This window comes from Xiphias gladius, chromosome 16 (assembly GCF_016859285.1).
Source record: "Xiphias gladius isolate SHS-SW01 ecotype Sanya breed wild chromosome 16, ASM1685928v1, whole genome shotgun sequence".
Taxonomy (NCBI): domain Eukaryota; kingdom Metazoa; phylum Chordata; class Actinopteri; order Istiophoriformes; family Xiphiidae; genus Xiphias; species Xiphias gladius.
The window spans coordinates 5565677-5591866 of NC_053415.1; the positions used below are offsets into that span (position 1 = coordinate 5565677).

A 26190-nucleotide genomic window follows, 5' to 3' on the forward strand; every position below is an offset into this window, starting at 1 on the left:
TGTATGTATCTAGTGTAATAAACTGTAGATTACAATTTTAAATAAATCATTTGTAACAGACCCCAGTTTGAGTAACCTGCCAACCTTACAAAATCCAAAACCTTTTGATAAATATTCACCTGAACTCTACATTATGCATCATTCTGCATCGTATTCTACTGTACTCATTTAAGTACATGATTAAAAAGACACCCTTAGAGGTGTTTTAATCTAGTATGACATGTAAATGTTAGAAGATAAAACACATTTTGAAATACATTCAACTTTAGTTTGAGCATCCAGGCCTCAAGTTGGGTTGCTGTCCATTTGAAAGTAAGACAGGCTAACTAGCCGGAACAGATATCCAACTAATGAAATACTGTCTTACAGTAGATGGCAAGTACAGAGAGAGTCATACATATATCTATATGTACAGTATGCCTGCAAAACCAATGACCGGTTCATTATAGATGCATACGTTAAAAAATATGTTTATTACATGCCAATGTTTCATACATGCTAACCACAAACACACTATATTTTCTGAATCTGAATGGTTTGTTGCCCACCAAAGTGTAGCGGGCGTCTGCGAGGAAGGAGCTGAAAAATAAATATGATTGACTAATGAGAGTCTTGTTTCCGAGAAGCTTGTCAGCCCTTTTGACATACAGTGAAAACCTTACTAGCTACATGTGAAAATATACACTAGACAATTGCAAATATGCACAAGACAATTCCCAGACCTTTCCAAACGGCCCAAGCCTCTTATACTTAGTTGCTATGAGATGAATGAATAACACGACTCCATGGCTATGGAATAAAGGTGAATAAAATGGGGTGTATTTATAACATACATTTGAATTTCACTCTTTGCTGCAGTAATTTAATAGACTTATGTTCATTTTTCCATCTAACCTTTTTGTCAGGTGTCTCATGAAACTCGAAAAGAGTGATATCTGTGCATTAGAGTGGAGTTTACTGGCCTTTTTCCATGAGGTAATTTCAATTTAGATTCAGAGTGACATATCCAGACCATAAATAAACTGTTCATGGCTTGTTCCATTCCTTTTCACCATTCAGTCTTCATTTCTACATGTTTGATTTTAAAATGAATTTGAAATACAGTAGGTTTTGTGCATCATGCAGATCAATCTGTGGTGTACATACAGCACTAAGACAAACAGGCAAATGTCTACAGGCACACAGTAAATGAAAGTAGTGAAATGAAATCAGTAATGAAATCAGTGTTGAACATTTTTGTTGAGTAATGCATTCTCTGCAGTAGTCTAAATATGGAATAAAAAAATGTCAGTGTATAAGAATGTGGGATAGAGGAGGGACAGCCTTGGTTTAAATTGTTATACCAATTTTTAGGTTTACTTTGCATATTCTTTCAGGTGTGTGCAGAGCAAAAAAAAAAAAAAAGAAAGAAAAGAAAAGAAAAGTACAGAGATATGTTAAAACATGAGGTAAAACTAAGCATGAGATGCCATAAAAGGTACTAGAGTGTCAGAAAAGTAAATTGACCTTTCAGAAACAGAGACAACAGGGTTTCAGATAGGTGTGAAGAATCCTAGTAAAAGTGCAGATACACATGTTTACAGTAAATACTCGAGAAATCATAAAAGTTAAAGTCACTTAAATATCCGGACTGTCAAATACAGAGAAATAAATAAACTAGGTGCAATGCCATAAGCTCAAGGGTCATGTGATGCACTGAGGGAAGATGGGTAGAAATTAGAGTGTGCCCATTCCTGTGACTTCAGACGTCAGCCTAGAACAGTTCAGGGAAGACGGGGTGGTGGAGGAGCGGGGGGGAGGGGGGAGGAAAAAAAAGACAGAAAATAAAACAACTGTGAAAGAAAAACTTTCGCTTGAAAGTGAAAGTTATGCTGCAATGGCTGGCTATGTGCTTGAATTTGCTGGCACCTTTTTACACTGACTTGGCACCATTTTTCAATGTAACGGTTCACATAAAACATCTTAGCTTCTACAGATATGGTAAAATAATCGTGCAATACTAACCGCCTCATGGAGCCATGCAGTGGACCGAAAAAAACATAATGGTGTCATGAAATATCCAGTGTAAAAACTGTTGTATTCCCTGACAGCGGCATCACATCACTCTTCCTTCTAATAGCATTGCTCAGTGGCAGTCGCTCTCTTTTTTCTTAGCTTTTTTTAAATTTTCCATTTTTTAAATTGATTTTACTCTTTCTATACAATAACACAATAGGACTTGGCAAATTTATCTAATATAGCAATGACAGAAAGAAATATAATATTATTCTTGTAATGGAGCATGCTAAATGAATACTTAAAGGAACAGTTCAATATTTTGGGAAGTATGCTTATTACCTTTCTTGCAAAGATCAATACCACTGTCTGTGCAATAAAGCCAGGAGATGGTTAGCTTAGCCTAGTTTATTTTAGCATATCTTAGTTTAGCATAAGGACTGGGAACAGGGGGAAACAGCTAGCCTGGCTCTGTCTAAAGGTCCTAAAATCTGCCCACTAGCACCTTTAAAACCCACTTATTGGCATATTAGAGCTTATTTGTTAAATTCCTATAAAAACTAGTGTAAAACAACAACTTATGGTTTTAGTTATGTGCCAAACTATGTCTCTGACTGGAACAGTGATTTCCCATAGTTTTGTTGAAGTGGCCAGGCAAACACCATGTTAATTAATGAGCTTTAGAGGTGCTGGTATGGGGAGTTTGGTACCTTTGCACAGAACCAGGCAAACTGTTCCCCCGTTTCCAGCCTTTGCTAAGCTAAGATAACCATCCCTCGACCTAGCTTTTTAGTTAACTGGTGCTGATCTTTCTTATGTAACTCTAAGCAAAAAAAACAAAACAAAACAAAGAAAACCCTAATAACTGTATTTCCCTAAATATCAAACTATTTTTTTAACAATACACTGGCTACATCACTTTTAAACAAATCCCACTGTTGTTAATCTGACTTTTACTACAGGTTTCCCGCAGGCTAATGTGTTATGCACAACCAAGGGACTCTAGGGGAAGTTCCATGGGACAACACATAGTGATTATTTGTGAAGCGGCGGTTTTGGTGTTAGCTTCTGAAAAGAGAACCAGATTTGGGGTGACTTCAGGATGTTGTCATGGATGAGGGGTCATTCCACATGGCAGCCACGTCCCTGAACCTGCCATCGGAATTGTGGGAAAGCAATAGCCATTAGTTTTTCTGTGGACTGTTTTGTGAAAAAACCCTTAAGAGGTCAAAGACATAAAGTCCCATTTGTGAGCATGTGGGTCCTCCTGCTCTTATGCAAATAACATTTGCCTTTGAGGTGCAGGTAGCCTGTGGACATCAGTGAGGTTCAGTTTTCCCAGAGCTGTTCATAATATATTTATTTTCTTTGCTGATGATGAATTGGAGTTTTCAGTGGATGGAGGGGAAAAATAGATAGGGATAGTGAAGCATGTCAAGAAAATTCAAATGAAAAACTATATCAGTAAGATAATATAGTAAAGATAATGTAGACAATACAACAAATGGCCCCATGTAATTTAGTCCTGGGGCTCAACAGATTTTTATCCTCGTGTCAGTTGCTTTTTATTTAATAACATAAAAGGCTTATGTGAAAAAATACCAGTGTAAGATCATAGTTACATCTGCTGAGGCTGTATACCTTTTTGTGTTCTTTTACAGATTCATTCACGAAAAATTTGGCCATTTGATGATTAATTTATTTTATAATCAAATTAACTAATCTGAAGGTTCTGTTTAAAGACACAGTTTACATATCCCACAAGCTGACATGAGCCAATTATGTACAAAGAGTGTGCTTGCAGAAAAGTCATGCATTTTAATGTCTACACTTGGGTGGAAATAAGGGACAGAAGTGGCTAAGAACAACCAAGAAAAAAAACATGAATAACCACATTATTCATGGGCTTATCACTTGTCAAACCTGACAGATATCGTGCATTTTCTGGCGACTCATCAAAGTATCAGTGTTGTGAATGTTAAAACTTGACTAATAAGATACTTTGCTTCTTTCCAACCAGCAGAATCACACAGAGCAGTTTTCTTGGATCCTCACTATGAGCATGGTCATTCAGGTGTTGCTTTTATGTTAGCAGTTAGCAGTTAGAGTTAAAAGGTTACCTTGCATTAATGAGATACTGGGCCAGGCTGATGTTAGCAGGGGTCCCTGTGATGGTGATCTGGCGCTCAGACGAACCCTCCATGGCGTTTGCAATTTTGATCTGCGCCCCAGACATCTGTCGAATCTCATTTATTTTGGTTCCCTGGCGTCCAATAATGCAGCCTATTAGCTGAAAAAAAGCAGAAGTCTTTGAACATGAAGCATGGAAACCTCTATGTTGTCTCAATACATTTATACTTAAAACTTAATATATTTGAAGTTAAAAAGGAAGTTTAATGGATCACGAAATGTTCTGGGTTTGATTTAAATCCCATCATTCAGGAGATTAAGTTTGATTAATGCTAGCATGGGCAGTAAATTGGTTGATTGGACGTATTCTGCTGCGCGAACAGTAAGTACTGAAGTTTAGACGATCATTGTTGGTAATGTTGTCAATCATTTGTTTAATATAATATTACTAAGTTTGGAGGGACAGGATTACCTCAGTACACTTCTAGTATTTGCAAATGTTCTCCAGTTATTTTAACAATTAAATCTGCTTTTCACCCTGTACAAACTATTCTCGACATCATTTGAATTTATATATGATATACCAATTGAAAGCCATAATTTGAAAACTACCGATTTTTGAAACATACATCCACAGTCAACTGTCTCATTTCTAACCTTTCTAGCAACACTCACATCATTAGGAATGGTGAGTTCATGGGTACTGGCTGGTGGACTGGCATCCAAACCTGAGTTGGGGAGCAATGGGATAAGAAGGGAAATTTGAATATAAATAGTCACCTTAACAGAGCTGAAACCTTTTAAAGGAATATTTTGTCATTTGCCAAGAGTTAGATGAGAATATCCATACCACTCCCATGTCTGTATATTAAATATAAAGCTACATCCAGCAGCTGGTTAGCTTTGCTTAGTACAAAGACTGGAAACAGGAGGAAGCAGCTAGCCTGGCTCTGTCCAAAGGTGTCTGTCTCCAGGCTCCAGCTTCATATTCAACATATAGATATGAGGGTGTTATCAATCTTCTCAGCTAATTATTGGCTTTAAACGTGTTGATAGGTGGATTTTATAGCTAACCAGGCTATTTCCTCAGTATTTCCAGTATTTTTGCTGAGCTAAGCTACCTGGCTGTTAGCTGTGACGAAGCATTAGAGTGCTATTGATCTTGTCATTTAACTCTTGGTAAGAGAGTGATTGAGTGTATTTCCCAAAATATCAAACTGTTAATATGATATGACAAAAGACAGCTAGTATACGTTTAAAAGACAGCACATTTTTTGAAGACCCTTGTTGAATGAGTAAATCTTTCCATGTACTAATGGAAACTGCCACATCCTTTTGGATTAAAGTGGTGAAAAAAAGAATCAAACATTACTGCTGTAAATCATGAGACCCTTCGTTGGTCTTTTCCAAGTACATATGCAAGACATGAAACAGGCAGACTAATACATGTACCATTCATATGTGGGAGATATTCAGTTGGATTTTACAGTACAATGTGGCCAACCTATTTCACTGGAGATGTTCATCTTTAATGGAAAATAAAACAATCTAAAAATGTGATAGAGCAATGATTATCCTTTTGTCAAGTGATAATGCAGTTTTGGATACATTGTTTTACAGTGAAGCCGAGTCGCTTCAATTCATTTTGCCTTTCACTGGCATATTATCAGACAAAGCCAAGAGAAAATATACATGAAAAAATCAAGGAAGGAGAGAAACCACAGGGGCCAAGTCATGCTGTGCCAAATGAGAGATAAGGTGCAAGGTAGGGAAAGGAAAAAATGTTTCTCTGGATGCAAAAGAGATGGAAATATCTAAAGGGCCTTGTGGGTACGTACCAGGGAAAGCAGGGGTGGTCTGTCCGAGAGGGGTAAAGGGGGTTTGCTGCATAGCCAACTGGTGGAGCTTGGTCAACTGCTGAAGGGTTAGGAGGGAAAGTAGAACTAAGAGGTTACTGATACACAGGTCACACCAAGAAATTAAACCAACCAAAACTAGAGTGAAGAAATGGTGAGGAGAAGGAGGCCATGATACAGGGTGGTGGAGGACAAAAAAGTAAGAGAAAAAGAGATACGGACAGAGGGTGATTGTCTGTAATGGAGTTGTAAAATGCTAGGTAATTAGTTTCTTTTTTACCTCTTTCCCTGTCATTTTCACATGCTCTGGTATAATTTTTTTATAATTTTTAAATTGGAGAGAGACACAACACCACTAATGAGCACATTAACCAAATGCAGGAAATAATTTCATTCCCATTTTCTACCTTGGTTACCATGTGGCCTTCCAGTTGGCACTTACAGTATATCTCAAAACCAGAGAACCTTTGATTTTATATGTCTGTCAGAGCAGCCGCTTACCCCCTGACATGGTCACAGAATGTCCATCCCCTGTGTTGTATCATTTCCGTCAGGAATGGGGGAAGATGGATTCTTTCAAGCCTTCTTCTTCCCCTTTTAAGAGGAGTTTTAATGAGGGTGGAAGGGTGTCAAGCCTGTACTTGAGTGATTGTACCGTCAACCACCAACTCCACTGGCATCAATCACTGCCCAACTTTAAATTAGTGGATCTGACACAAGGTAGCTCCTGATATGCTCTCACGACAAGGACAGATGAAGGCAGATTATTAATGGATACTATATGGTCCACTGGAATTAAAGTGGTGTCTACATCAAAACTGCCATTACTGACATTATTACCAGAAGTTACCGTTTTATCGTCATCCAGATCTGGTAAGAGTTCTTTCCAGTGGTTGAGCTACAGTCAAACCTTAAACTACAAGGGCAGTGATTTTAGAAGTCTTGATTTATGATTTGCCACTAAATAACTTTAAAGAGCTGGTGTGTCAATGTATTCAAATGCCTGTTACCATTTTTATTAGATATAATTAAGATACAGGAATGATTATTTGATTAAATTAACAAGAGACTAAGAACTCACATCTGGATGTGGTATGGCGTACTGTCCCTGAATTGTGTAGGCCTGGAAAGATGAAAAACATAAAAAAAAGCAGATTTTAGCATGTTATATCTGTTAAGAAGAAGAACAAGAAGAATGAAGAACAGATCAGCCTGTAGAGCCTAAGTTTGTACAGTCTTGTACAAATCCTGTTTATACTTATAGCTCAGCAAAACAAAAAACATGTTGAATGCAAATTTACAATAAGTGATATTACAGTGAATGTTCTACTACTACTCATTATTACCATATTCAAAGTAGTAACACAAACAACATGTGATATGTAGATGAATGTGAAGTTCAGTGAGACCTTGTAAATCCAAGTCTTAGAAATCAGTGTGTGATTATATAATAAATGAATGCAAAAATGACCACTTCCATGACTGGCAAACAGGATTACTGTACACTCATCGAACACTTGTACACCTGCTTATTCATGTAATTATCCACTCAGCAAATTGTGTGGCAGCAGTGCAAGCATTAAACGTGAACTTGAACCTTGAGGCAGATGAGCTACAACAGCAGAAGACAACGTCAGGTTCCACTCCTGTCAGCCACAGGCTCACAAACGCTGGACAGCTGAAGACTGGAAAGTTGTAACCTGGTCTGATGAACCTCGATTTCTGCTGAGCAACCATGTCTCCTCAAAATAACGTTTATGTACAATGAAACTGCAACAGCTAATATATTTTGCTGGAAACATGATTGTGCCTGGATTACGTTTTCTATTAACATAATTAGGATATGTCGTTAACTGACGTATTTGACAAGTCGCAAATATGTTGATACTGAACAAATCAGTAAAATGGTCACAGATAACATTTGTTTTCCACCAAAATATCTGATCTTGCATTACAATATCCACTTGTAGTGGCTACAGCATTATTAAACATCTGTTTAGGGACTCACAGCACTTGTTATAGTTAGGGAAAGATCCTGCTCTGGTTTAATACAAAAAAAGTTCACTTTTGTCTGAAGCTGACTTCAGACAAAATGTGTTTATTTACATTTAACCCAAACCAGGAACTTTCCCTAACCTTAACCAAAGTGCTTTTGTTGCCTAACCCTAAACAGAGACAGAATGCTGGATGTGAACCCCAGTCTCCAGTGTGACAGTCGTGCGCTTGTATACTCACCATCCACCCTAACCACCTCCTAGCAACTGCACATTAATAAATGCAGCCCTTAATTCATTAAAAAAAATTTGTTGCCTATGAACAAAATCCAGCCAGCAATTAAGTTTCCTACAATGTGTATTTGCTGTTACAGTTTTGTTGTATAGGAACGTAATATTTAGCAGACAAGGTTGTGCTGAGGCATGCAGATGGTAGGGTGAGAATATGGCAGCTAAAGCATGGATCCATGGACCCAACCTGCCTTCTGTCAACAATCCAGGCTGCTGGTGCTGGTGTAATGATGTGGGGAATGTTTTCTTGACACACTTTGGGACTCCAACCAATCAATCATGGTTTGAATGCCACAGCCTATCAGAATATTGTTGATGACCATGTGCTTCCCTTCATGGCCACAATTTACCATCTTCTAATGGTATTGCACCATGTCACAAAGTAAAAGTCGTCTCAAAATGGATTCAGGAACATCATAGTGAGTTCAGTGGACTTCAGTGGCCTCCCCAGTCACCAGATCTGAATCCTGTAGAACACCTTTGGGATGTGGTAGAACAGGACATTTGCAGTATAAATGTGCAGCTGACAAATCTGCAGAAATGATTTAATGCACCATGTGAATATGGACCAGAATCTCAAAGGAATGTTTCCAGCAGCTTGTGGAGTCCATGCAAGAACAACTGAGACCTTACCCAGCTGCGGTAGGGTGTTTCTTATAAAATGCTCGGTGAGTGTATGTTCTACATTATCAGTGCATAGGACTCAGAAAGTGTCTCCACTTGGCAGTGCAACTTTGGGCCTTGTCATGATTCCCCATCCTTGGTTCTTCTGTTTAATTTATAAATTCAAGTCTACAAAACAGCCATCTAAGTATCAGACAAGTGATATTTAAAATCCCAGTATAGGTTACATATAGTATGTGTAAAATGAAGTTAAACAACATATTTTGTATACATGCATCACATTCAAATTCCAAATGACTGGAGTGGACACAATAACATGAACATTTACACAATGTGATGTAATTCAAAGGGACACCATCAAAAACTACAGCTTCAAAAATAACAATAATGTTGTCAAATTGTACACTGTCTCACCAAAGTGAACATTATAAGCTTTTCAAAGGTACTATTTATATATCTATATTCAACAAAACAAGCTTTAAGTAACCTAAAGCCTTCAGTTGTGTCCTACATTCCATTAAACGTCCACTGGGGATTATTTCAAGACAAAAGACAAGCACCCAAAAGCAGTAATTACAATTAGTTGGGGGCTGTGTTTCTCATAATTATGTCTTATGTTTGCTAAATTTTCAAATGCATTCAAAAGCTTTCAGCCCAGATCTGAAACTGAGTTATGTACATTAGCCTGACAGACATTAGTATGTGCCCTGCAATCCTGCTGAGACTAATGTAATTTTTGCTGAATCAAACATTATGGTTCTTATAGGTACAGCTCCTTCCCTCCCTCGCTTTCTTTTCTACCCACCCACCTTTACTGCTGGTAGGAGACAGGGAGACTCACATCAAACCGACCCCAGCTGACCTCCCTAAGACTTTTTGTGGCAGTATAATAGCGTCACACTTCTTCTGCCTTTGCTACTGAGAGTGGAGAGTCATCATTCGCATGACTGCAAAGGCTTGCTTGTCGGGAAAATGTAAACGCAATTTATTTTAGTGATTGAACAAACAACTAATGCTGTAAAACCAATGCTTTAATTTTTCCAGTGAGGGCAGCCTCATTTGTAAAAGGGTTGTGCATACAAGTGTACATATGAAAGTAAAAAGGCTTGCAGTAACAGGCAGTGGCTGATGCTGCAATAAAAGTCTGAGGGTGGCCGTAGGCACCAACTGACGAGCTAAAGCTAGCTCAGCTCTTACCTGGCCACCAGAAAAAATGACTGGGGTGGAGGCAGGCTTTGGGCGATAAGGGATGGTGGCACCTTTTGGTGGGGACTAGGAGAAAGAGAAGAGAGAAGAGGCAGAGTCAGTCTGAGGCAGGCCATGGTCCTATTGTATTTGAAAAAGACAAATGCTCATTTAAGAGCATTGCTCTCATGTCTGTAAAATAAACATTTTAGCTTAGCTAGGAATGAAGACTAGAAAAAGGGGGAGACAGCTAGCCTGGCTCTGTCTGAAGGTAACCTAATCTGCTGGATGAAAAGTTTGAAAACCCTCTCAAATCATGTCCATTTTCAAGTTGCAGCTCCCATAATGCCCAGTAATACCACAGTGATCAATCTGTACACAATTCTGCTTTTGTGTGGATTAAACAAATTAGATATACTGTGCTAATGAGTTAAGTTTAGAGGTGCTGGTAGGTGGATTTTGTTGTCTCCTGACAGAGCCACGCTAGTTGTTTCCCCTTGTTTCCAGCCTTTCTTCGAAGCTAAGCAGGGATATTTCCCAAAATGTCAAACTATTTCTCTAAATGATCACAGTCTCACATCTCGTCGCCATGTCTCTATTTTCTTTGTAATTATATCAGTTTTTTCTTCCAAGATAGCAGGGCGCTGATTTCAGTGGGAAAGCTGAGGACTTCCAGTTTGCAAGCTTAATATAATGACACAGAGTTATTGATTCATGCCGTCCTGCAGGAACAATGCTGTTCAAGACAGTGGAGAAGGCTTAATCAGATTTCCTCTGTAGCTGCTGTGCTGTACTAGGAGGAGTATCCACTTATGTGCGGTGTGTGCTTAAAATACAATATGAAGGCACAGTGATGTTGTTTTTAATGTAACACAAACAACGTTGGGTTTTCCTGACAGTTCTGGTGCATAGTTATACACAAAAATTGTCAAACAGTATTTACAATTACTTCCTCTAAACTGTAATGACATGATTTTAGTCAGTACTCTTAAAGTAGTTAGACCGCATATAATTCCTGAGTTTCATTCTAATGCCTATCCAAGTCTGCAACAAAATGAAAAGCACATAGCAAGACATAAATTGTCCTCTTAGAGGCTCTATTATGCAAACACATTGCTTGTCAAGTTGACATTTATGGACAAGGTGTTTCTGACCCAGACATAGCCCAACTTGTATTTTTCTTTCTTTTTCTGAAGCAAATTTAAAACATTTAGTTAAATTCAAAAATCAAGTCCAGAGCAAAGGTGTTTTACAGCCACAAGCAGTGAATATTAAGATAGTTAGATAGTCTCAAACAATTCAATATTGGTTTTCTTAAGGGGTATAAGAATAAAAGAACTTAATTCTTAGTATCATCACCACTAAAATTAAAACAGTTTTGCAAAATCTTGACATACTCTACCTCCAGCATAACCACACAGATTTGTTTGACACACTGGATGATGGCTTCTGGGGTCCCGGAGATTGTCACTGCACGTTCTGTGGAGTTGGGCAGCATGTCCCCTGCCACCTGAACCTGGGCCCCTGTGGACTGGAGACAGTGTTGACAGGATTAAACTCTAACTCATACAGGCTGTGTAGTGCTCTGAAGGGTTCTACAGGCACTCACTGCCACAGGGAAGCATTTTGAAATTGAAAAGTACTTATTCTGCCAATCAGCCTTGATCAACCAACTTTTCCTGGGGCAGGCTGTATAAAAGACTTTACCCATGTATCAACATTTTTTCAGCATCTGAAAGAATACATAAGCTTCTTGTGATGGTCCATCTGGGAGTGCAACATACTGCCTTTAGGTACAGAGTAGCATGCCTTTGCTTTTGGCTCAAGTTCTTCTGCAACAGCTTTAAGTTTTATTCCAGACTTCATTTGATGACATCAACCTGAAGGCAGGAATGAAGCGTTCTCAAACTCTTTCAACAGTGGAGCTTTTAAACAGGGTATCTTTGTATTGGTCATTAGGGGACAACAAATTTCACCGGCTTTCCTATGCTGTTGCCTAACCTTTTTTTGGGCTTGTTGTAATCTTTAGCCACATTTGGGCATGGCTCTTGGGATGGCATTGTCAGTTGGTCAGCCCATAACTTCAGTGCAGACTGCAATATCCCAACAATTAGTTGATTGCTTTCCATCAAAATTTTGTACAGACATTCATGGCTCACAGTTGAATCATACTGACTTTGGTGATTCCGTGACTTTTCCTCTAACACCATCAAGAGCTTGACATTTTTGTTTTTAGTGGAATGTCTCAACAACAATTAGATGGCTTACCCTGAAATTTGGTACATATATCCATGGTGCCCAGAGGAATTTTTTTGGTGCATCAAAATGTAGCTGCACTGGCCTCTACATGTGAATTTGAGTCAAAAATTCATACTCCTTCCGAATCATCACTCAGTCAAACCTTAACACACAGACCTGAAACACTTAGTGATATCATTCAGTGTGACTTACACTTCCTGGGGATATCATTATCTCCAATGTCCATTACAAAAAACAGTCCATAAATGTGCTTGGAAATCTTAGAAAAAAAGATGCCTCTAATTTGACTGAGAATCATCAAGTTTTTAAGTTTTGTGGGTTATGTACTCCAGTGATAGTTGTTTGTACAACCATGGGCATGTTGCCAACAAGAACTGCTAATAGCTAATTTGGCATACTTTTTAATGGTGCCAATGTGCCGAACTGAAAACAAATATGGGCTAAAAAACACGGCTCAAAATAGAATACCAGTACCTGCCTGAACCTGACAATACAACAGCACATTTTATGGGTTCTTGCTCTCCTGATGGCAAATTTCAGGGTAAGCCATCATTTTTAATTTTTTCCATCATCTTATTGGTTCCCAAATTTGCCTATATATTAGTGTTAGCATGTGACTTCCTTTCACACAAAAGTCAAAGTTCACACTAAGCTGATAAAAAAAAAAGTAGGACAGGCAGCTCTTCACACAGAAAAACCTCAGAGATCCATTTTAAAATAGAAGGATGTTGCTCCAGATGGGATTTAAATTACAGGAGGACCAGCGAGTTTGCCAACACACAGAAGGTAATTGCAACTCTCATTATTACTGAGGTGGGGATGAAAATTACCTACATACTTACTTGGGGCAGGATCAAAATGATTGACCAGCAGCTGGTGATGTTAAAATCACCCCACCTCCCCTAGAGAAATAAATGCAGTCTGGGGCTTAAATCTTGATTACAGATTGTCGATGGGGTCACTCATCTATTTATTGATTCCCATGTATGTTTTGTGCCCCTTAAACTCCCTAAGCCTTCCATAGCTGGGGCAAAAATCTGACTTTTCACCCTTAAGATAGTAGACCCCAGGAGGACCACACCTGTGTCAGACAGAACAAAGGTTACATATTGTAGTCTGACTTCTACTCTATCAATACAGGTGGAAACCTCAAACCATTTCACCCTGCTACCCCTCAAATCACTGACCTGGTGGATGGTGGTTAGATTAAGATATAAATTAATATCCTGTAAATAGCATAGCCAGTTAGTCCGTCCGGATTAGCTGGAAAGCAAATACAAATTTCAGGGTGTTGTCACCCAGAATTGTATGGACTTGTGCTCATTAAACTGGAGTTGCAGTGCTGTACACTTCTGTAGCTGCAAAGTCAGAAATTTGTGATGAACATTTCAGATATTGCATTATTAAAGTCATGCATACAATCAAATGAAAACAAACATTGAAGAAAAATGGGAAAATGTAACCATTGATTCCAACATATCTACTGAATTATTCATGGAGAATGTAAACTCATAAGATCTAACACAAGGGGGGAGACAAAACAATTTTTTTACATGTTTTTCCTTGTCTCTGGATAAATAAACAAGATAAAAATGAGAAAAGGCCTGACTCTTCTATTTGTATATTAATTTTTAGGTTAGCCGTTAAAAAAAATCCCATATCGTACCTCTCTCATTTCTTTTATTTTGGAGCCTCCTTTTCCTATGAGGGAGCCACACTGGCTGGCTGGCACTACAAGCCTTAAGGTGACAGGGGGCTTGCTGGTTGCTGGGCTGTTGCTCATGGAATTGATTATGTCCTAGAAAATGAGAACATATATTTTGTTTTTGCAAGGTTAGTATTTTCTCAATGTGAATGAGAAGAGCAGCAAGGTTTCTCTATAAATAACAAGAGCGTCAGGCAGACCGGATTATACACAGGTCACAGAGGACACAGCAGTGGGTCTCCTCTTACAAGTACCAGCCACAGTGGTTGAGTATATCAGTTAGATGAGTGATATCAATGACAGGATAAGAGGAGGAGACAGATGAAAGGAGATGTTTTAAATTCCCCTATTACAGTCAAGTGATAGTGTAAGTGTAGCAAGTGTGTCTTATGAACGTCTACTATATATATCTGCCTTATGAGAACTATCGGGTACAATTTTTATTCACTACAACTGGAGATTGACTTTGCAAGTGTAAAATGGAAATATTATACAAACTAAGTTGTGGTCTACCGATACACAGACAGATATTTGTGTCAGCTGTGTGAAAATGTGATGACAATGCATGCAGAAAAATTTTTAGAAATCAATGGCAGTTGACACTTATGTAAAATTACACAAATGAACCCCTGGCAGGCAGAGTCTTCAAGTTTACATTAAGCAAGAAGGAAATTAACTCCAATCAGACTTTGACAGTGCGTGTGCCTAATGAGCTAAAATGTCAGATTTAGTAGTACGAAGTACACAAGCACAGTCTTGTACAAATTGTACAGAACATAGAAAAAATCCGGCCACCACTTGTTCAACCTAATCATACCTCCTCAAATTTGTAGGCAATCATTGCAAAAGCCTTGAAGATGGTGTCTGTTGGTCCAGTGATGGTGACAATCCTCTCTGGGCAGTTGCCCTCGGAAATATTGATTCGTGCTCCACTCTGGAAAAACAATACACACATTGTTGATGGAGTCAATATACTGTAGGTGATGTGCGACCTTAGTCCAGGAGTGTGACCAAATTTGAATAATCTATTCATCACCAATAAACCCAAAGCCACATTATTTGTAAAGTCAGACAAGTTTGTCATTCACTTCAAGCTATTTGTATTGTTAAATTACTGTTATTTATTTGTTTGTGTATAAAGCACTATGTGACTTGCTTGCTTAGCTAATATTTTACATCTTAATACTGAAACGCACCTCTTCTCGCATCTTTTTTACTGTCTCCCCTTTCTGGAAAAAAAAGGAAATCAGTAATCAAAATTCTAAAAATAATTGAAGCATGGTATGATATGCAATATATTGTTTTTCCACGAGTGTGAGTATGGGCATAAAAATGAGCGATCTTATAAAAATACATACCTTTCCAATTATACTTCCGACTTCCTGCAATGAAACACGAAAAAGAGAAAACAATCATGATTCATTAAAGAACCTTCTGGATAGATGCGCAGTATTAAAACTGCTTGCTGTTGTTTTGCTTGCACAAGGTGTAAAAAAGCTGCTACATGGTGGTGACGAGGTCCGCACTGTTCATATGCATGCAATCACTCTTCAAAAGCTTGGTGTGGCAAGGTCGGGAAAGGGCAGAGGGACAGCGCTGGCTGCAAGCATCATCATTCCCCGACGACCCCCTAGTAACTGTGAGGGGTACATCCATTGTCATGTTTAAGCTTCAGGTCAGTTGCTGTGCCGAGGCATGTTTTTCCCTAATCATCAATTTATATCTACCAAGCACTACATAAAGTCACACAGTAGAAATACTTTGTTGTGGCTCTCTAATATTCTTTGAGAAATTTGTACTTCATTCAAGTATTTCTGTGATTTATTTTATTGTGTTACAGCAAGCGCCTGTGTATGTCAGTGTCCTTTCCATGCATTCAGCAGCTTTATTACAACAGTCATTCCAGCAATCAGGCATCACTCACATCTGACAATTACACTAAAACTAAGCTTCAGTAAATCTAATCAGATGCGCATTTTACTACTAAAGTAATGATCAGCGCATCCCTGCTTCAGCAACAGCTGCAGTATACGTGAAAACCGATTTTCAAATACGAGCTGCAGCAAAAACTCAGTACACGCTTCATTAGTGAGATTCTATTATTTCATTTTTTTAAATATTTTGTATGTCCGCCTTTGTTTTGATGACAGATGACAAATGAGACCACTCTTGCACAAATTTGCAGAGAGAGGTTCTGCCCTTCTTCTCAGATGATTCTTTTCAGCTGCTCTTTGTCCAAAGGTTTTCTATTGGATTCAAGTCAGGGACAGCCTTTGCCAGATCACAGTTTTCAATTTTTTCTTCTTTACAAACTCTTGTTTGATTTTGTCATGTTGGGAAATTCCTCTCCTACCAAGCTTCTTGAGCCTTGGAGTCATCTTTTCATTCAGTATTTGTGGTCCATTATATTTGGATCATCTATAAATGTCATCTCCCCTACACCTTTTGCCCTCATGCAGCCCCCTATCAGCACATTCCCACCTCCATGTTTCACGGTCGGCAGTATGAAATCACTGTGGTAGTTCTCGCCAGGTCCACGCCCAACATGCTGGACCCCATCGAACTAATTTATTTTGGTTTCATCTGACCAAAAAATGTGCGACAATCAGGCCTCTTTTCAAACATGCAAAGTTTAATCTTGCAGTCTTTTGCCATTTTTCGTGCAATGTTTTTCTTCTTGGAAGAAGCAAAAGTGCTTCATACTGTCAGATCAGTCACTGAAACATAAATTTCCTCAGATAATTCTTGGGCCAAGTCAGAAGCACTTACTCGTCTGTTTTTAATTCAAGGTTGCATAAATAGTTAAATGTGCATGGCATCATTTTTCGAGAATGTCCACTGCTCCTTAGTTATTGGTAGCATTGCTCTTCCTCTACCTCCTAACCACTGCTCTAACTGTGTTTCAGCTCATGTTCAGTAGCCTTCTGATGCTCTCTTACCCTCTCTCATCTTTTGTGAAGTCTCCCAGTCTGGTTTCTTACTTGTTCAGACAGTTCCATACCATATACCATGCTGCATCAGACACAATCCAGGCCGAATCACAGGTGCAATCACTTTTGTTACAATGGTCACAAGTAAACTAGCTTTAAACTGACTGTGCTCTGGGGCCTGCATTTTGAATGTACTTCCTCTAACCTGTTTGTTTTTAACTATACATAAGACCAAATACCCTGCACTTCAACTTAAAAATAATACAATTATTGTAAGATTGGTTATTGGCAATAACTGTAAATAGCTGTAAACTACATTTTTATGATAGTGCACAGGGGTGTACTTAGTTTTGTTGTATACGGCATGTCCTGTGCTGACCAGTTCTGCTCATATAAATCCAGGGGAGGGGAGATACACCCATCACACAACATACCCCACCTTCAGGGAGGCACGACTGAGTCCACCTCAAAGTCTTTCAAATGCCCTGGACATCAAAACAAAAGTGTGGAGGAGTGGTAGTGGCAGACAGGCACTTTTGGCGAGTCTGGTGGAGGCATGTCTGGGGAGCAGTCTATAGCCCATGTGGGTCAATGGGGTGAACGGTGATGGGACAGTCCTGGCAGGGTACCTGCACCCAACAGACCATGCTGAAAATGTTCCAATACCTAACCCAGCCCACCCAATAGCTACTGCGCTTGGGCGAACGGACTTTCCACTGCTGTGGAAGACAGATGTAGGTCATACTGCCAAGGTCCTCCCCAATGGCAGTTGTACGCCATCTTCTGGCAGGCTCAGGGGCCTGTCTGGGAATATCTGGCAGAGGGGTATCAAACTATCACCGGGTCACCAGAGTCTGGAGTTCCTGCATGAGCAGCCATGCAGTGGGTGAATTCTTGAGCTGCATACTGCTTGGCACACAAAAAAAGGGGAAAATGTTGGCACGAGCCTTTGTGGCGCACACCCCACCAATATGGCCAGCTCAGTGGAGATGTGTACTGTGGGTTTTCCAACTGTCTAGCCACCAGGAGACCTCCCTTAAGACTTAGGGATTAAAACAGAGCTACTGTTACAAAACCGTCTATCTCACACATACTTTGTCCTTTAACAAACTCTACAGACTTAAAAAAAGTGAAGCCAGTTTCTTTTCAGCTATTAGTCATTACAAAATTGTGGACCACAGTTTCGGGACCAAACTGCAGTAAGGGCAGGAAAGCAAGAGCCACATTAACCAGGAATGAATGATCATACACAAGCAGGCCAACGCACACATACCAACTCTGACCACCTCTTACAGTGTTGGGGTTGAAGGGAGGAGAAGAGCATGCTACACATAAAACACAGATAAGATGTAGATGTCCACTTATGGGTTATACACTACACCCTGGGAAATGTGAAAAAACACTGAGGGCCGAGTAGAGTCCAAAGCAGAGGAACACCACAATAGATGCTTATCACTGTTTAAGTCTGGAAGTGGTGCTTTTATTTCTACAGGCCTATCAGCCACAGTGATTCTAGAGGTTTGGTCTGTATAACCATTCATCGAAGTGGGGGCAAACTGGAGCAGAGAGCTGGAATGTGGCATAGGAAAGCTAAATACAGATGCTACCACTAAATCAGCACATAGACATTCTGTCTGAAGAGCACAAAGCACCAGTGTGCCACCTCTGTAATACTGCAACCATACAGTATTAGGGCTTAAGCTGAAAACTATACTGGAAGAAGCTGAGCAAGCTCATTCATCCTAAACACCAAAGGTGCCATGTGTTATGCCCAGTAGGTTCAACTGGTTGTTTAAAAGATTGTAAATAATTTAAAGGCCCCTGCAATGAAGACAAATTTCCCATATGTTATATTTCACCTTGCCCCACAGCCAGTATAATACTCTGTGCCTGCTTACTTTTCCATGCATGAGGAGACGGATGGTAAGGGTGACATTAAGGCCACCCTCTGACTGGACTTTGGTGGGCTCCATGCTGGGGGAGTTAAGACCGCTCCCGGAATGGGATGTCCTCAGAAGGAGAAGGAGTAGGGTGATATTCCAGCCAGCCGGTCACCTGCCAAATCCAACATCACACAAAAACACTTTAACACTATCATGTTCTGTGTATTTACATTTTTTTACACAGGCAGAACACACTAGAGGATACGAACTTCAGTTCTGTCGCATTCAACTACTACACCTAAGAATGCACCTTGCAGTACCTCAACCCAAATGTTGCATGTTCATTCTGTGTTCACATATAATTGTTGTGCTTGTTTATATCAGTTTACTTCAATGCTTGTGGTCACTTTAGGAGCCTTACAGGTCACAACATCTCATGTTGCAGCCGATTATCTGGTCAAAAACTTGGGCTAAATATAAAACAGTGGAGTGTCTGCAACTACAACACAGCAAGGCATCACTTTTATGAGGTCCCCACACAATATTTTCCTCATGAATGATACGTAAATGGGAAGAGAAGATCTAATGACAACCAATTGTAATTAAATTCTGTTACTCCTGGTATTTTATTTCATCTGCTGTCTCAGAATTTCAAAAGCTAAAAAAAAAAAGCTTATCCTCTTGTTTTGTTTTTAATTGGACACCATATCAGGAAGGAACATTTCTGCTAACCTCTTACATGATCAATGTAAGAAATCTGAGACACTCTGTGGTTTACAAATCAAAATACTGACCACTACAGGAACACAACTATGAACACCATTTGTCACAAAGGACTGTACTAGAGATGAAACTGAATGACGTTAAAGAATGCATCGATTAAACTCCTGAACATGAATCTGTCTTTGCAATAATCTTCATGTAAAGGTGCAGTATAATGGCTTGCAGAGCACTTAGGGGCAAAAGTGCTAGACGGTAAAAGGCTCTTTTCGATGAGTCAGACATTAAAGTTTCCCTCCAGTGCCATCATTACAGTTAGTTAAATTACTTTGCTCCCCTTTGCCTTTGCTACAAGAGGGAAAGGCAAACAGGACAGTCTTTATGCATGGGTGGCTGTGCCAAACAGTGAAAGTTACTTTTTGTGTAGAATAAGTTATAAGAAATAACCCAGTGTTCTTTTCTTTGGAATGTGTAAGTACTTGCTAAGTCTACACTATGTATGTTACAGGGAAATCATGTAAGGCTGAATAAAGAAGGAGTTTCTGCATGGTTGCCAAGTTAGGAGTGACATTTATTTATGTGAATTTAAATATCTCCTGAGCCATGTGATATAGAAACTGATTATCCCTTTTTGAAAATCCCCAGTGCTTCGAACAGCTATCACCGTTGGTCGCAAGTGTTGCTCTCTAACCCCGTGGCTATTGTCATTTCACACAAACGAGGCCATTCAAGCTGTTAAATTCAAGTCACCAACAGACTTGACACCTTCTGCCCTCAACCCCCCTGTTGACTATGCTGTTAACATTACCTGCACAAGTTTATCATTCAATTTGCAAGAGATATGAAATGGCCGTAGGCACTCAAACCAATTTCTTACCCTGTAGACTGAAGTCGGGCTGATCTGATGTTTTTGGTGGCTTGTTTGGCTACAGGTTCAGACGTAGAAGCAAATTCTGATTTTCAGCCATACACAACCTTAGAGCTTAGGCTGTTGTTGTTTTTGTGCTCCTCTGTACCTCAAAATACAGGCTAGAATCTGAATTTTAAGTGGTTAGAAACAAAAAAATATCATCCTATTAAAAACAAAAATAGAAGATTTATCATTCTGGTGAAACAGTGCACCCCTGGAATGGTAAAAGAAGGTTTAAACACTCAATAGCAAAAACAATCATGCTATCTCTACTATTATGGAAGCAAATTATTGCCATCACATTTAGAATTAAATGAGCAACTGAATACCAACTTTTGAAATTTAATCAGTACTAAATACTTAGTGTTGACATTTAAATACCAGTGAATTTAATGCATGGAAATGTGTTCTCGATCGTCAATTTCAAGTTGTGCAATTTCAAAAACTTTATTTTCAGTATGTATTTATTTTAGAGTTCTCAAATTCAGATAGAATATTCATGTCCCTGATATATAAAAGCTGGATTTCAGTAGTCTCAGTTCAGACCTAGAAAATCATTCAAGATGAGTCAAAAACTGTGGTTGCTAAGATACACTTGGTCAAATTCGGACGCTAAAATTCAAGATATAAAGTTCAGATCTTTGCCTCCGGGACACCAAAGAAAAAATCATCAAGCCTGAATTAACTGAGTACAATTTTCCAGTAGTCTTACCACCCCTGGGCTTAATGTATTATTTGTCTGTCAAATTGTCTTTCAAATTATGACATTATGGAGGTTACTGCTTAAATGCACAGTAAGGTGCATTGTTTGCCTTGATGCTGAAGTTGTGAATGTGTCCTGCTGCAGCTCTCACACAAACACACACACACACACACACACACTAAACATCGTGGACAGGGCCCACCTTTTCACTTTGTGAGACTTGTGATTGTTTGCAGACCATTTAAAGAGTCTGGTTGTTGGCCTGTGTTGGTTCTGAGTTCTCGTTGGATGTGTAGTTGGCTTTAAAAAGTAATCAGAAAAGGAATGCTGCAGGCTATTTTTGATCATCACAACTCACGGTCACAGTTGGATTTTAAAGCCAACACCTCCAAGTCATAACACTAGGAATCTTAACATTGTTACATTACATCCTTAAAATAGGATTCATGGCCTCTTTTTTGTTTTCATCTCGCCTCTCCTTGAGCCTATGAAACACACGATGATCAAAATAGGAGTTACAACTGTGCCACTCTTCCTTGTTTTACCAGTAAATGTATGACAGTTTCAGTCTGACTTCTTATCTGTCCAGAGATTAGTGACCACGTACAAAGTCAATATTTGACTGCTCTGTACCAAAGCAGTGTCTTGTGATCACCTGCAGTGCCTTGCTGTGTGCTTTAAGTATTTGTGTGACTTCCTTGGCACTGTGGATGTCTTTTTCTGATTCCTTATAAGTTCTATAGCAAATTTCAGTCAGGCATGGAAGAGTTTTGGATGGAAATCTAATCGGAAATTGACTGAAATCACTGGCACATGGACAGGAGTATTAATTTATTTAATATATTTAACAATTTGCACAACTTGTATATGGCAGGAGGAAAAGATTTTTAAAAAATGAATCTCTTCTGTACCTGCTCCTAATTTCACATATTATTCAAATTGATTTGGTTACTGCAAAGTGATGGATTTGGTGTCAAACCAAATTACCCACAAGCAACACTTTGGTGCATGTAATATTAGACTTGGTGTTTTTTGCACCTCTAGGCTCATGTTATTTTTTCAAGCCAACTAGCAAAACCTAGAGAGCAGAGAAAAAACTTAATGTGGTGACTTGTAAAATTGGCAAAAAAAACAGCTATTAATATAAATGTGTCTCACACACTTTTGCTCCAGGTCTAATAATCGAAGTGTGTTAGTTCAAAGTTAGTGGGCAGCAGGATGTGTGATAGCAACCAAAGGTGCTAATAAGCACATGTCCAATAACCGTCTTGACTCTGTCCAAATGTGGATCTGCTCACTTCATTAAACTTGTAAAGAGAAAATCTGAAAAACTGCTCAAACATTAATGTTGGTCTTTTGGGGTGTGTTGTGTCCATGTTCACCTTGGATTCTGGTGCATGGGGGGAGGCTGGTATCATATCCTGTGTATTGATTATTCTTTACTGAATCTTATCGCAGAATTATCATTCTCTTAATATTTATGTCACAATCTGCTGCCCCCAGTGATACACTGAACTATTATTAGGGTTTTTGTGCATTTTTCCCTGCTGTTTGATGGATGTCCGTATTACTACTTTGTTTAAGGACACAACGCAATATATGGGGCTAAAACCAAGTGAGAATGATATTAGCGGGAATTAGAACATGAGTGCCTCTTTAATGTCGTGTGTGTGTCTGTGTGTGTGTGTGTGTGTGTGTGCGTGTGCGTGTGCGTGTATGCTGGACATGGCCTTCCGGTTCCTTCTCCCAGCAATCCACCTACACACTTGGATCTTTTCATCTCATCAACTCACGAGCTACCGCAGTATGTAAACCCCGGCTCTTCCCTCCACTATTCGCCACATCGTCCCTTCACCTACATGGTACAAGGCTTCGGCCTTCTCGGCCTGTAGTGTCCTTGCTGACTGATATCGTGTTGTCTTTTGAACTCAGTTTAACTGTTGTTTGCCTGTGCCTCAGGTTCACCTCTGCCTGCCTTCCTGTTTTCCTGCCTTGTTCCAACCCACTCCCCAACAAATCTTCATAAAAATTCAACATTAAACAGCCTCTTTGAACAGTGGATACGTCTCTGTGTCTGAGCTCTGCTTTTGGGTTTGAAAACTTTACTGAATCTTAACAGCTTCAGCACGCAGCTCATAAAGCTTAAAGGAATACAGTAATGTGCAGTCATTTTCAGCACTAAAAGTAAAGTGAGGATGTTTAAAAAATAATCCCATGAATAGTTTTTATTTATCAGTTAACATCTGAAATGTAGGAGAGATTGGGTCGGCCAAGCTTATTTCACTTCCCATTCACAGAAAAAAATAGCTGCAGCCATTCTCATTACTTTCTTTTTGGAATATGGAGAAAAGGATCCTGAGGGGAGATTCATCCAGATCACAGACTCAATCCCTTAACAATGTTTAACTATTCTTTATGTTTATTCCCCAAATTATGACTCACCCCACTTCATAAACCATTTTAATGTCTAATCACTGCTGGAAAAGCTTTTGCCTCCTCTCTGGTGATTTTAATTGCATAATGGATGTCTCTCTGGATAAATCCTCCTCTGCAAACATGTCAAATCCAAGGTCATCTACTGTCCTTAACAATTTCTGCACAGACGCTGGGTTAGTAGATGTTATTCGACACTTAAATCCTGATGTTATAGACTATGCATTCTACTCACATCCTCACTGTTTTTTCGTTCCCAATCAATTTTTACATGTAGTCCCGGCCTGTCATTTAAACCATATCGTCCTATTGCACCACTCCTCAGTGTATTTGCATATCAACCCAGCATTGAGCATACAAGGAACGCCAATTTGGTTTTTCAACACATCACTTTTGAGCAGTGTCTATCTGCTGCGCTATCACAGTTTTGGCTTGATAATAAAAGTCAAAGTAATTATTACCCCTAATTCAAAAAATGAAAAATAAAAAATGATCTGAGGAAATTGGTCCTATACTGACTTCTTTTTTTGGGAAAACCAATGCTATAAAAATAAATGTCCTTCCCCGAGGACTTTGCTTATTTCAAAATTTTCCATTCTATTTTGCCCTTGCATTTTTTGAGTCACTGAACTCTTACATCTTCCGGTATATTTGGAACAAGAAACATCATAGAGTTAGGTTTTAAACTTATTAAACCAAATGGAACTGGGATGATTTTCACCAACCAATTTACTGCTCCATTATTGATCAGGTCAAATTTATAATGATGATGAATTGGTTTATGATTACAAAAGACTCTTTAAGGATTGGTTTTGAGTCTCTAGCAGTACCCTAGGAGGCTTAAACCCCTACCCTTTATTAACAATATAGATCAGATCAATTCTCTGAATAACAATATATAAAATATATTGGAAAATATTTAAATATTCTTTATGTGACTTCTGTTTTTTCTCCCCTGAAACTGAATCCAGATTTTCCGGTACAGATTAGGAGTATTGGTCTGAAGGAGTGGATTTCTAAAGCTTTATTAGATCTTACAGGCCTGTTGGTCACTGACTCTTCATAGTCCTTTTGAATTAGAAATAGTAACTGATTTTAACATTCCACATGAAGATTTTTTCAACTATCTCCAAACTCAGCACTTTAAGGAGTCTCTTTTAAAGGAGAATGGGGTCGGCTTAAAACTGTCAGAAATGGAAAATGTCATGGTTTCAGCCAAATCTCTCAAAGGAGAAGTCTCAGAAATGTATGCCCTACTACTCTACTCAGATTCTTCATCTTATTATTCTTTGAAGCCCTTGTAGGAGTGATCTGGGGGTAACATTTAGCTCTGATGAATGGGTCAAGATTTGCAATGGGATTTTTCTGAAATGTACTTCGATTTCCATGCATAAATAAAGTTTTTAACTTTTTTCATAGAACTTTTTTTAAACCTATTCACCTCCAGAAAGAGTTCACTGACAGCTCAAGCCTCTGCTATAAATGTAAAACACATAAATGTTTGGAAAAAAGGTTCACTCTCTGATCCAAGATGTTACTGGGAAGCAGTTTACACTTTCTTCTTTGTTTTGTCTATTTTTCTTATCTACTTCGGAAACCAAATCTCTTTTAATGAATCTTTTATTTTTGGCTTTTATTTTTGGGGCATTTTTGGCTTATTTTGCTGTATTGGTCCAACATCCTTGCATGTTCCTACGGTTCACATGTGGATATCTCAGATATCGGCTCTTCTCCTACTGGATAAACTGACCATGATCTCAATCATAACTTGGACAAATTCTGGAGATTCTGGAAACCTTTGTGTTCTTTCCTAAAGAGGCTCTGATTTGTTTGCTTATCCCTGGGAGACAATGGTTGATTGTTTCATTTGTATGTATTATATATATGCCCAGCCAGATGGACATCGCCTTTGTCAGGGCTGGAGAGCAGCGTAGGGCACAGCCCACCTCTGCATCAGACTGGGAGCTGCAAGTGGACTTGGGGAGGCAGCACAACTTCCCAGACCACAATAAAACAACTTAGTTGAGGCCAGACGTGGTGCTAACATCAGCCTCTACAAAGTAGGTGCTCCTGATAGAGCTGACAGTTCCCTGGGAGGACTGCATTGAGGAGGCAAGTGAGCAGAAGTGGTCTAAGACCCAGGAGCTGGTGGAGCAGTGCCAGTTTAGAGGCTGGAAGGCTCAATGTGAGCCTGTCAAGGTGAGATGTAGAGGTGTTGCTGGCCGCTTACTGTGCAAGGTCTTTACCCTACTTAGCATCACTGTAGCTGCAAAGAGGAAGGCCATCGAATCCACCATGGAAGTTGCAGAGAAGGCTTCCAGATGGCTTTGGATCAGGAGGAGCGATCCGTGGGCCAACGCTGCTGGGACACAAGCCGGGGTCTGATCAGCCCTGGCTGGTTTGCCTGAGCGAAGGTGTATGATGTTGAAAGACCCGAAACACCCAATGACCTCAGGATACATCACTGATGATGTGTTCCAGTGCATCCTAGGATGTATCTTTCAACTATATATATGTGATTTTTTTTATATATTTGTTGTTATCTGATGTTGGTTTGGAGTGGGATTTTTCT

General features: G+C 39.2%; 1 protein-coding gene across 1 annotated transcript in view; it reads right to left on the minus strand.

Annotated features, from left to right (window-relative positions):
• Positions 1-1716: 1716 nt before the first annotated feature.
• pcbp3 (poly(rC) binding protein 3) overlaps positions 1717-26190 on the minus strand; it is a 44101-nt gene continuing 19627 nt past the window's right edge. The window contains exons 6-17 of the mRNA XM_040148557.1: positions 18868-19024; positions 15398-15421; positions 15236-15268; positions 14857-14973; positions 14001-14132; positions 11478-11606; positions 10088-10162; positions 7063-7104; positions 5964-6039; positions 4801-4853; positions 4116-4285; positions 1717-1753 (exon numbers count right to left, since the gene is read on the minus strand). Coding sequence (XP_040004491.1) covers positions 1717-1753; positions 4116-4285; positions 4801-4853; positions 5964-6039; positions 7063-7104; positions 10088-10162; positions 11478-11606; positions 14001-14132; positions 14857-14973; positions 15236-15268; positions 15398-15421; positions 18868-18942 — 963 coding nt within the window. The 5' untranslated portion in view covers positions 18943-19024. The remainder of the gene's footprint in view (positions 1754-4115; positions 4286-4800; positions 4854-5963; positions 6040-7062; positions 7105-10087; positions 10163-11477; positions 11607-14000; positions 14133-14856; positions 14974-15235; positions 15269-15397; positions 15422-18867; positions 19025-26190) is intronic.